Source organism: Schistocerca serialis, chromosome 1 (genome assembly GCF_023864345.2).
Source record: "Schistocerca serialis cubense isolate TAMUIC-IGC-003099 chromosome 1, iqSchSeri2.2, whole genome shotgun sequence".
NCBI lineage: Eukaryota > Metazoa > Arthropoda > Insecta > Orthoptera > Acrididae > Schistocerca > Schistocerca serialis.
Genome location: NC_064638.1, coordinates 530815648 through 530828175, shown reverse-complemented (window position 1 = coordinate 530828175; position 12528 = coordinate 530815648). Strand labels below are relative to the sequence as shown.

The window sequence follows — 12528 nt, the reverse complement described above, 5'->3', positions numbered from 1 at the left end:
AAGAGTGGTCTCAGATGAAGAAAGAAAGAAAATATCTGAAATAATGAAGAAATATTGGGCAGACAGAAGAGCAAAACACCTTTCATATAAGAATAGACTCTAATAATTATATTACCTAAGTATCATATTAAGTTATTGTTGAACCAAATTGTATCCCCGTGTAACAACTTGTTTACAACTTTGTATTTTTGACTAGAGTGGTCCAATGAAGGCCATAAAATAAATAATAATAACACACAAAACACAACATTACATTATTCTCAAACTCGAAAGAACAGAAAAGAAAGAAATCCTGCATCAAGCAAAAAGCATGTGTATGTATTAAAGGTTTATTTTACATGTAGTACTCCTTAGCATCAGGTGCTTCTATATTTGAGCGATGAGCAGAACATTTGGTGATTTTCTACCATCTCATAGCAAAGGTTGAGATCTAATGCAACAGCCTGAAGTTGCCGTGAAAACGAAACAGTAATTTCAAATACAGTGGCGGCTACTGTCAAAGTTACGACAGTCATATCATTGAATAGAAGCCAGAAGACTTGCACTTTCCAATGACGGAGAAGTTCTGTCCATTTCTTCAAGGAACTGTACAATAGTCAAAGAGCTCTTTGAATTGAAGGGGTGCCAATGCCTTTCAAGCCAGCTTGTGTCACTAAGACTTTGTTTCTTAACTCTTTTCGCCTCTGGGTGTTTTTCAAGGATAGCTCGCTTGATAAGTATCAACCTTTTTGCTGACTCTCTCACAATATTGGTAACACAACTTACAAATCGCATCATATTGCGAATACTAGGCAATTTGCAGGCCCTCACAATAGCTAGGTTTAGTTTATGTGCTGCACAATGCGTATAAGTCACTAGCGGTTGGAGCTGCTTTATTCGGGATTGTACGCCACTGAACTTTCCAGACATGTTGGCACTTCCATCATAACCTTGACCTCTTAAATTCTTAACTTGTAGGCTGACTTGATTTAATTCTTGAATGATTCGATTGCTTAATGCAGCACCAGTCATATCAGTTGCAGATAGCATATGAAGTCCTCATGTATTGTGCTTTTTTTGTAAATTCAGATACCTGGTACAACAACTGAGTTGTTCCGTCACCAAGGAAAGCATAATATTTTACTTCTTTGACAGTGTCGAGTACCTTTTTCATAATGACAGAATGGCAACAATCGATCAGCTGATTCTGAGTTGTTTTGCTCAGATACGTAGCATTTTTTTGGGACAGTCTGGAGGGATGAATCACCTGAATCAATGCGAAATTTTAAAAGTGCTTGAAATTTTCCTTGGCTGATTTCATCACTCAGTGTACCATCATCTCGGTGGCCTCTTAACGGTACGTTTTCTCGATCACATAATATGATCGTCTTCACTGTAGGAATCGGCCACTCTTTGTTTGATTTAACAATTTTCAGTTTCTCAATTTTGATTAAATTATTTACAAATTTTTCAGGATTTTCATATGAACTTTTGAAATGTGTGCTTTTTAAAACTGCCATTTTGTGATAATCTGTGGCGGAATGGTTTCTGAACCTTTCTAGTACTTTTATGTATTTGCACAGCGGACGAGTGACTAAAGATCTTAGAGCCACAGAATGCTTTCCCCCATTATCTGCTCAAGAAAATAGTATGCAAGGCAAATAATATGCACTGTTCTGTTGTTGGCTATAGATTAGCCAAGAGTATTTCTTTAGCCTGTAAGAACGAAACTTTCTTTTTTGTCCACCCGCTGCTGCTCAGAATATGCATAATTATGACGTTGTTCTGAAGACTCCATCAGATGTTTATACTTTCCCTCATCACTGAGTACTTTTCCTACCACATACGAAATATCAAAAGGATTTGCAGCACAAGTAGTCAGTGTACTAGCCACTTCCATTGAGACTGGTTCTGGCTCTGTAACAACAGCAAACAAAAACTACAACTTGTATACACAAATCAGAAAATCGTATACAAGCAAATCAACTACTTATCAACAACTAGAATAACTCATCAGAACTATATCACAGGTTTATTTAAAAAGGCAAATAATCATTTAAGGGTTTAAAATAAAACTCACTAATATATATAAAAACAAAGATGATGAGACTTACCAAACAAAAGCACTGGCAGGTCGATAGACACACACACACACACACACACACACACACACACACACACACACACACATCAGTGGGTTCTATTTTTATTTTTAACTGTAAATTTGTTGTTAACATATTAACATTTTCGTCGTTTACAACGTTATGTAAAAGTTACATTTATAACTTAATTGGCGAAAAGTAACATACCTTACATTATATTATTGTCCTCTTGTTTTGGTAGCTGTTATGCTACACAATATACAACATGTCATCTGCAAACAGCAAAACGTAATTTATTTTCTAATTGTTATGTATTTACGAACGGAAATAAGACTGTATCACGTTTTCTTTCTGTAACTTACAGTTTTGAAGTTGTGGTACGTTTTCCTGTCTTGTTGGCGGAGTAAATGGGCTTACTTCTTTGCCTGTGTTCGCGTGGTAATGTAGTTTTTCGATTACTCAAAACATAGGCGGAGTTTTCGCTGCCACTACGTGTTGTTGTGGCTGTATGGCGTTCGTTTGTTTCGTATCGCGTTCTGCTGGCTGAGGCGCGCGAGTTTGAATTGTATTTGGTGTTAGTTGTGTGTGGTGTATGTGGGTTTGCCTGTGTGTGATGAGTACTGGGGCAGAGAGAGTATGTATGTGTGTGTGTGTGTGTGTGTGTGTGTGTGTGTGTGTGTTTTACTTGTATAGTTCTTCTATTGTGACGAAGAGAGTTTTGTTGCACAGTGATGTGTATTCATTGAGTACTTTCTTATAAGTTCCTACCTGTGTCAGCACTTCTGTTGGTGGTTCATTATTGTGGCAATATTGTTTCTTCCTTCAGGTTCCTGCTCGAATCAACAAATCTGAATTCATCATTTCAGATTTCATTTTATTTTTTGCTTTAGTTTTAATAATGTTCATCTGGCCAAAAATTCTTTCCACTTCCGCATTTGCATTTCTGTGTTGAAGCATTTCACAGCACAAATTAACGTCTCTTTTGGGCCATTTATTTGTCATTGAATACCAGTTTTTGTTAATGTGCCAGGATCAATATTACACGATTCAAGGAGAGGAATCAATGACTTTTTAACAACACGAAGAGCTTTGGGCACTGAAACAAGTGAAATTCTCGTCAAAATTTCTTGTTGTCTGGAAGCCTCTTAGCTCAGGATTAGGTTGACAAGACACATCTAGAGGTCATGGATTAGTTAATTTGGTAATGGAGAGTAGTCTGGGTGGTAAAAATGTAGAGGGCCCCCAGTGCTTGGCTATGATTACCAGGTTCAAGTGGGTGTAGGTTCCATTAGTTACACAAAGATGAAAAGACTTGCATTGGATACAAAAGTGTGGGAAGTTGCATAAAACCAGTGTTCTGACTGAAGACTGCAACAACTATGCTAAATACAGCATGCCATGTGTTTGATAAATGCAGATCACCACTAAACTTGGCGTAACAATATTGGAAAGCAACAGGTTCAAATTTCAGTCCAACTATCGTAATAGGATAGACTTTTCCCAAGGTTTCACATAACCACTATATATAGCTATGAACACATTCACATAGGCCAAGAAGTGAGTTCTTTTAATAAATAATTTGTTTACTAAATCTACAGTTGTTTTGGTGACCCCAGAAAATTTTTTGGAGAGAATTGGGAGGTGCTCAGTTACTGCTGTAATGAAGAGCAAGAATTTATTGAGAGACTGGGAATAGTCAGTCAGTCAACAAGTGTGTTTCATGAAAATTATTGTCATTGGCAACGAGGATCCTGCTCTGACATAGTTGAATAACGGTGTTAAAAGACGTCCAGAATACAGATACTCTGCTGGAAAAGCTTAAAACTGATCTCTGTTTTGAAGCTGTAACTGTTTTCCTTCTCATAGGAATGATCAATTTTAGCTCACTTGTAGTAGTAGTAGTAGTAGTAGTACAACAATCACTAAGTGTGTAGGGAATATTTCAGAACAGGTGCTTCAACTGATGCATGCTCCAGATTTGAGAAGTAATTGGGATAATAATTAACAATATTAAATTTTTGATGTTAGGTAAGTGGAATCAAATATATTGGGTATGAAGCCCGTAAGGAGTGGTCCTTATTTGAGGCTTACTGAGCCACACAACGGTCCATATGAGATAAGATTTGCAGAAGTGACAATAAGTGTAGGATATTTTCCCCAATTGGTGCAAATAGAAGAAGAAGAAGGAATAACGAGGTAGCAGCAAACTGAAGGGCATCCAAAGAATATCTTTGCATTCTTTTGGACAGATGACAGTTGTACAAAATTTCTGAAATAATGACGTTCTTGCCATTGACTGTAATTATTGTTTGTTGCATTATTGGCCATTGTGTAATTGTCAAGTGGTGCTTGATGTGCGTGAAGACGAGCCGAGCCACCAAGCTGTACAGCCACCAGCATATGGCAGACAAACATAAAACATATAACAAGTTGTCATGCATAAAATTAGTATAAAAACTGGTTAATTTAGCAGCAGAAACAACACTTCCTAGGCGGGTTACATATAGCAAATTAAAAATAAATGTATAAAGTGCTATTTGGGGAATGAACTATCTATGTAAAATATAGCAGGAGAGTGCTAGCTGAATGTAAATGATTGTGGAGTGAAGGAAACCACTCACTGAATAGCAAGAGCTTTGAGCTGTTAACAGAAACACACAAAACAGGGAGAAAACTTGCTAGTTTTCGGAACAAATAACTTGTCAAGTTACAGTAAATGTGTACATGCCCCCCCCCCCCCCCCAAAAAAAAAAAACACACACACACACACACACACACACACAGGGTTTGTGGTGGTACACCTCACTTTCCCATCAGTTCCTGTAATAAGTGGAACCTGAAGAAGGTGTTGCCATACAGTGTGGCCTTAAAAGCACCCAACTCTATCCTACATACAGATGTGAACATCAGTTAATCCAGGCTTACCTTGGGGAGGTAGGTGTAGAGGAAGGGCTGGACCACAGTCATAACAGTGGGAGAGTCTGAAATTTTACTCGTTTCAATTAATGTAGTCTGCACTTAAAATCTACAAACAGGAAAATGAATATTAAGAACTGAAATGGAAGGTAAAGGTGCATTAGCATACAGTATCAGATTTCATACATTATCAAGCATCAGTTAAAAATGTCACAAAATGTTATCAAAGAAGCCATTATAAGGTTGAGACAAATGTAAGAGAGATGTCTTCCAGTCTGGTTGATCATTTGTGTCTCACAAATAGTAAACAACATTCTCAATTTTCAAAGGTGTCACAGCTCTTAAATGTGCTTGAGGCTTTAGAGCCAGACTTTTGCCAATGTGACACCTACCACAGGGTCCTCTGAGATGGACACTGCCTATTTGGGCACTTCATGTTGACTGCTTCAGGACATTGACAAAAATGAGGCTGAGTGACCCTGCTAACTGCTGTTTAAAAACTTTTCCTAGCAGAAAACGGGCACTATTTTCTATAGCAACTCCAAATGGTCCTTCCTGCAAAAGGCTAAGTTCATTTTACAAGTGAACTCTCTGGTTCTGTTAGGTTACCATTAACTGGGTGGTCCTAGCTGCAATTACAACTAAGGAAGGTAGGCACTGCTGACATCCTTCTTCAAGCCGAGGAGCCCTCTAATGGTCACTCCCATCTTGGTGATCACCAATGATTACAGCTTGAAAGGCATTTCATTAAAATTAACTTGTACCAAAATTACTGCTTTATAGAGGGAATGATAATATGTAATTTCCATCCCAAATGTTTTATCGCAGGTTGTGAGAATAGTCTGGGAGGTTTAGAGAACAAGAAAAAGTTAACATATCTTAATCATAATTGTACATCTTGTGATATGTCTGATATTCTGCAAATCATTGGACAGCAAGTTTGCTTATAGATAGTTGTGCGCCTCTGGTGCACTGTGATACGTATAAAAGTTTGTTATAGTAAGCTAGTTGGTATTCACTGACAACTTTTTCTTTTTTAATGATGCAAATTTTACCATTGTTTCCAGGTATGCAATGAATGTTTTTCCTTATTGGAGCTTATTTTCTTAAGTAATTTCGTGTTTAAAAAAATGTTTTTGATTTTTCTCAATTGCTGATTTAAAACTGAACTTTCTAGGATGGTTTTACAAGCCTCGATGACTACATCTGTTACTCATATGCTCCTAGAATGACTGTAGCTGTGAGATCTGATGATGGTTCCCAGGTGAAGAAAATAACATTCCCAGTCTGCACTCTAAGGACAACAGGTCTTCATCGTCTTGTATATTTTGGAAGTAATTCAGGAAGTATTCTAGGAATGAGCCAAGTGTTTGAAATCAAGAGTACTGATTCAAGCCACTTGCATAATGGATTTGATAATGATGAGACCTGAGTGTGTTGTTTGTGGTATAAAATGCATTATTTATTTGTCTGTCATCTGTGAACTTAAGTTTTGACAGTACATGCAATGGCTGGAGGCATTGCTGCTCGTTTGTATTGAATGTACAGTGTGTGAGAGGGTTAAATAGTTACTCTCTTTGTGATGCAATATTTTTGTGTAAAGAAAAAAAAGCTATTTCATCTGTTGAAGCACATTGGAGGCTGATACAGAATGCTGTTTTATACTTCAGCTTAAATGAAACTTCTCATATTGATAGTTCCATTAACACAATGGACTTGTGTCTGTAGTGTTTAAAACTCACTTGAATTGGATAGTACCTGTTTTGGCAAATTAGCCATGGCTCCTAGTAACTGTTAATGCAGTGTTGTTGCTTTCTAAATCTTACAATACACTGTTAGGTTTCAAATTATTGCTCATTGTTCTAAGATCCAAAAGATAAACTTTAGATATGTACTTACAGTATGTAAAATAATTAGTTATTTTCATGCATGTTTGGCTGTTTCTGCTGGCCATCTTAATATAATTAACCTAAATAAGAAATTTAAATGTCTTGAGACATTGGCAGTCCATAATCGTTCCTATAGTAAGCTAACACGTATTGCCAGTACTTTGCGTATTTTTTTGGAACAGTACATATCACTATTTTAACCTTTTTGTGACAGTATTTTGTGCAGAGCCTCTAGAAGAAAGTGTTTGTGGTGGGAAATTAATTGTATATGAAACAGATGTGGTGCATTTACTTTGTATTTTGTATACTCTAATTCTTAAAACAAAGTATAAGTGTTCACATGTACTTTCAGTATTTTGATATCACACTATCTGAATTTGCTGTTAGTCAGTCCTATGCATTCAACATAAGTTTTCATGTAATCACAATAGATAATATGTTGTTGATTTAAGAAATTATACGGTACAGTACCTGATTTCTTTAACTTGAAAGAAAGATTTTATTTTTGGGTGTAAATTATGTCATTGCTTTTTGCAAGGATCACAAATGTAAGCATAATTCGTTACTTTGCCAGTGTTCATTGCAGGTCCATTTGTCTCCCTTAGTTTCAGAACTGTAGGGGTAGTCTTTGCACACCAGTTAATTCAAATTTTGTGATGCTATAAACTCTCTGTGTGTTGGATTATACTTCTGATTATCATTAAAAGTCCAAAAAACATTTGTGTTCAGTCTGCTTTCTTTTTTATAGTGAAAAAGTTTATAGTTTGCAGTTTTTGTCATGTCATAAGCCTGTAGTTTATTTATGGTTTTATTTTTTCCATCTCCTTGGAAAGTGCAGTAATTTGTTACAGTATAAATATAGAGTTATTCTTATGAACATTATCACTGTAAAGAAAGACAGAGAAGAATATGTCATGGAGGATTTGCCAGTCTTTCATAAGCAGCTTTAACAGAGCTCCAAAGAGATATTTTTATTAAAGAAATATGTTGTTGGTTTTTCTTTTCTTTTACTCTGTAACTTTGGTGATGTATGTCACTTTTTCCTTTACGAATTGCATTTAATTATATGTCTTTAAAGTGATTAAACATGTATGCAAATGTTTCATGTGAAATCTGCTTAAAGTTCCTTTACAGCAATGACAAGTACAGTTCTTTAGAGCGATTTACCTACCAGGTTTACTATAAATTTTAATCTGATATATATTTGTTGGAAACAGTTGCCAACATTGAATTAGCACAGATATTAAACACAAGAATGTGACATTAGTTACCAGTACATCTTTCCCATTCCCTGTAGATTTCTTGTTTGCTTTTGATTTTTTTTTTTTAATTGATAGATTTGCAGCAGATAACTAGACACTAACAGATGTGCCTCCTCCTGTTCAAGGAGACCTGTAAGCATAATGGATATTCCAGTATTGAAATATTAAACTAAGTATGAGGATAATAGCCATTTACCTGCAGTTAAATGATTGTGGCACATATGCTTACGTGAAAGGACAGAAAAATCATACCAGCTTTAAAGTCTGAGCTCTTTTCTTTGAATTAGGTAAAGCTAATACAATTTTCAGAGTCTTCAAGTGTGCCTATGCCTTCACATATTTGCTGGTGAGTGTTACCTATCTTATTTTAAATCTTTTTTATCCTCATTTTTTATTTTTTGGCTCAGTTAATAAAGTTGGTTTAGTAGTATTTTACACCACAAATGTTGACTTGTTCAATAACAGTTGCAGTTAACTATCAGAAAGAGTAAGGTAGTGTTTGTACGTATATGTTGGTTTCATTAAGGCAAAGATGTGAGTTTTAGGCATTTTGTGATCGTGTTTTGTCTGTGTGTGTTAAGTTATTTCATCATTTGTTATCTGTAATACATGAGTATTCTGATGAAGAAAATTATATGAATCCTGAAAGATTGTGCTTAATTTTTGGAAGCTATTGTGCTTACAGGTCTTAAGTTGCGTTTTGGAATAACCCAGAACTGACTAATGGCTGTACTTTTCTCATAACTATGGGTTTTTATTCTTTCAGTTTAATTAAGTATAAAGTCTGAGAGGAATAATATAAAGAAGGCAACCTCTGTTTTTTAAAACTGTTTCGTTGAATGTGATAGAGATGCTTCTGCATTACTAATGCTTAATATCATTTCAACTGCTTGTGACAACTTTGTTCATTTTCTAGTTAGACACTTTAAGGTCTTTTAGCCTCTTTTTTAATTGTGTTAAATGGACAACACTAATTATATTTAATTGTACAATTGTTGTTCATTGTGATACGATCTCATTAAATTGCTTTTTGTGTTCTGCATAATCTTTCTAATATGCTATAAACATTTTCTTAATGGAATATGCTTGTCTTTGTTGGTAAAGAAGTTCCAGTTGGTAAGCATTGCAGGTCAATGCTATAGAAAATGTTTTGTAATGTACAAATCCTTTTAACAACTGTAAAACTGTTACTTCTTAGTGGCTTCCATTAAAGACCACTGCTTTTTGTTTGTTCGATAGACTTCATTAGCTATGAGTTATGTAGGTATCTGTATTATATTTCAAAAAACAAATAACTTTGTTTAGCTTTCTCACAACCTTTTGTTTAAATTTTGTGAATAGAAATAGGGTTTCATACTTTTCATATGTGAATGGCAAATTATGGACGCATATCAAAGTGCTAGGAGCAAAAGCAATAAATCACAATATAAAAAATTGATCCCTATAGTGGACATGACCATTAACAAAGTAGTTGGTTGATGTAGCTCATCTGTTTAAGTTAGGTTTACAAGAACCCAACTTACTCTCCCTCCCCCCTCCTGCTCCTCACTTCCCCTACCATCATCAGTGCAGGTACATACTTACAGATCTTTCTCATCCCCCCCCCCCCCCCCCACACACACACAGAAAAGGCTAATTTTCTCATCCTGGTTTCAATCTGTATGATGTGATCTCCCTCATCTGTTTTTATGTCTATATGTACCTTTGCACTTACTTTCATTTGTTCATTAATTTTATTTTTGAATTCTGTTATCTCATCCTCCTATCTTTTGTATCCATCTCACTCTTGTGATTATTCACTTGTAACTACATTTAATTTCTTTCCTGCAATAAAATTACAGATAACTTTCTCACTGCTTCTCATTTATGTGTAATCTTCAGATGATTGCTTTGCTGGCCAGGACTATTTGTATATATTATTGTGTGTGGTTTCCTTGGTATTGTTTTCTGTCCCGCCACTGTAATGATTTTGTTTTAAATTCTTATTTGACATATTTCAATTTTGTTTTGCAGTTGATTTGTTTTTCCTTCTTTATTTCTGTTTCCTGGCCTTATGTCTCACCTTCCAGGGTGCAAAACCAGAAAGACAGCTTATTTTGGTTTGGAAGTGAATATCTGTATCTGATGATTTCAAACACCTGTGAAATACAGAGTGTTATGTAACCAGCTTGTATCTTGGTTCAGTGTTCATTTATTTGCATTCATTAGGTTTTTGCCCCATTTGCACCCTCAGCCCATTGACGACTTGTTGGCTCAGCTCAGAGATCCAAAATTGCAGTTGTCGAAATGTTATTTTACAGCTTTGATGAATAGTGAGTGCATTGTACTTACAAAAAAATCTTAAGTTTCACAGAGTTTCATATTCGACTTTAAATTGTGGACGAGCTAGTCCTTAGGCCAATGGGAGATAACTGCTTACCACTGTACTGTAGCCTATAAGATGTAAACACACTTGAAATAATTTACTGCACACTGCCTTGGTATGTAGAAGCCCATGGCACCCACAAATATATTCTTTGAGCAGGTAAATTTGTCGGTGTAATGCATTCCCCTGTACTTGGGTATCAATTTGATGAAAGACATAATTATTCTGGAAGTCTATACACTGGTGATTGATGCAGACTGCATTCGTTTGTGAGAAAAAGGAAGTGATAAAATTTTGCATTTTAATTTCATTTTTCAGGAGATACTTTAGGATTTATTAGCATATTGAAGTCCTTTTTGTAAGCAGTCACAATCACTAACTGCCTTAGTTTTGCACTGTAAAAATTGTGTAACTGTTATATATAAGATTGATTTTTGTATGGGGCCAATATCCATTTGTACTTAGTTGTATATACAGGTCAGTGTATGCTTCCATGATTATAGTAGATGGGCTGTGCAGCTGAAAGGTTGAAAATGGAGACCTTTTATCTTCTAGCTTTTTAATTATTTTATTGTTTTGTGTGTACAATAAAAAGTGCCTTAAATTTTAAATATATTTGCCAATAATTTAAAATATTGTATCATAGTAAAATATATTTCTCAATAAAAATCTTTGTTTATTGCTCTTTGTTAAAATTTGAATATACCTTTACATAAAATAGGGCAATCAGTTGAAAAAGTAAAATGCAATCAATGAAAGAGGAAAAGAAAGGCTTACAGAAATCTGGTTAATTATCTAGAGCACATTTCAGCACAATTTCTAGCAATCGCTGGAAAATTGTGGAAGTGTTGTTAATATATTGTCCAACAGTTACTCATTATTCTCTACCACTCCAAAGTGATAGACTGAACTTCTACATCTGTACTCGACAAGCCACCTTGTGGTGTGTGTCGAAGGGTACTTCAGTAATCACTACATTTTTCTGTTTCCCTGTTCCATTTGCAATTTGTCTTTGGGAAGACCAGATACCTGTAAGTCTGTATTACAACCATGAATTTCTAAGTTTTCCATCATACTCATTTTGCAAGAGTTGTGTGGGTGGAAGTAATATGCTGCCTGATGGTTAGAAGTGGCTGCTCTCACGGTTGTAACAGTAAACCTCAGTGAGCTGCATAAGGTCTGTTGTGCAGCATATGCCAGTTTGATGAGCATCACCACTCTGTGTTACTAATTGAATCTTTAGTGAATTTACTGCTCTTCTTTGGACCTCCCCTATTAACCCTACACAGTATAGACTACATTAGCCCAATCAATAAAATAAAATGGATGGGTGGGAGGGGGTGGGGGGGATTTGCATAGTCACATTTTTGTACAGTGGTAGGAGGGAATTCCATGTTCAATATGCTAAAAATCCAAATTGGTGGAATGTGGTGTGTGTGTGTGTGTGTGTGTGTGTGTGTGTGTGTGTGTGTGTGTGTGTGTGTAAAGGTCACTTTTCTATGTTTTTCTTGAATAACTTGAAAATTGCAGCTTCAGTACTAAATAAAAATATGTTAAATTTGCTACAAAAAGATTCTATAATTCTTTCTTTAGTACTTATAGTTTCCACATTGCAGAGAATGGAAAATTGCACATTATTAAAAATATTGACGGTATAAAATTAACATTTATTGTTGAATGAAGCGAGTTCACAACAATTTTTAAATGCTTCTACCACATCTAAGTGCAGTAGAGTCCTATTTAGGGATAAATTGTCTTCCATGGGTGTAGCTGGGTGGAGGAGCGATGTGGAGTGTACAAGTGCCAGGAAAGGTTGGTCACCAAATAGTGGTTGTGCACTCCTTTCCTTCATAGGTCTTCAAACTGAAGAGGGAGCAGATTATTATGCACTCAGCTAACCCCACTACATCGCAAGATGCAGATGCAGTGTCATTCACGAAGTTATATCAACCCTCCACAGGAAACCTCGTGAATCATTGGTGACACAGTGTATAGATGTGCCTGGGGGTGTTTCT

General features: G+C 35.7%; 1 protein-coding gene across 1 annotated transcript in view; it reads left to right on the top strand.

Moving 5' to 3' along the window:
* LOC126474939 (phosphatidylinositol 4,5-bisphosphate 5-phosphatase A-like) overlaps positions 1–11194 on the top strand; it is an 80328-nt gene extending 69134 nt beyond the window's left edge. Inside the window, exon 9 of the mRNA XM_050102460.1 lies at positions 6175–11194. Coding sequence (XP_049958417.1) covers positions 6175–6429 — 255 coding nt within the window. The 3' untranslated portion in view covers positions 6430–11194. The remainder of the gene's footprint in view (positions 1–6174) is intronic.
* Positions 11195–12528: the final 1334 nt, after the last annotated feature.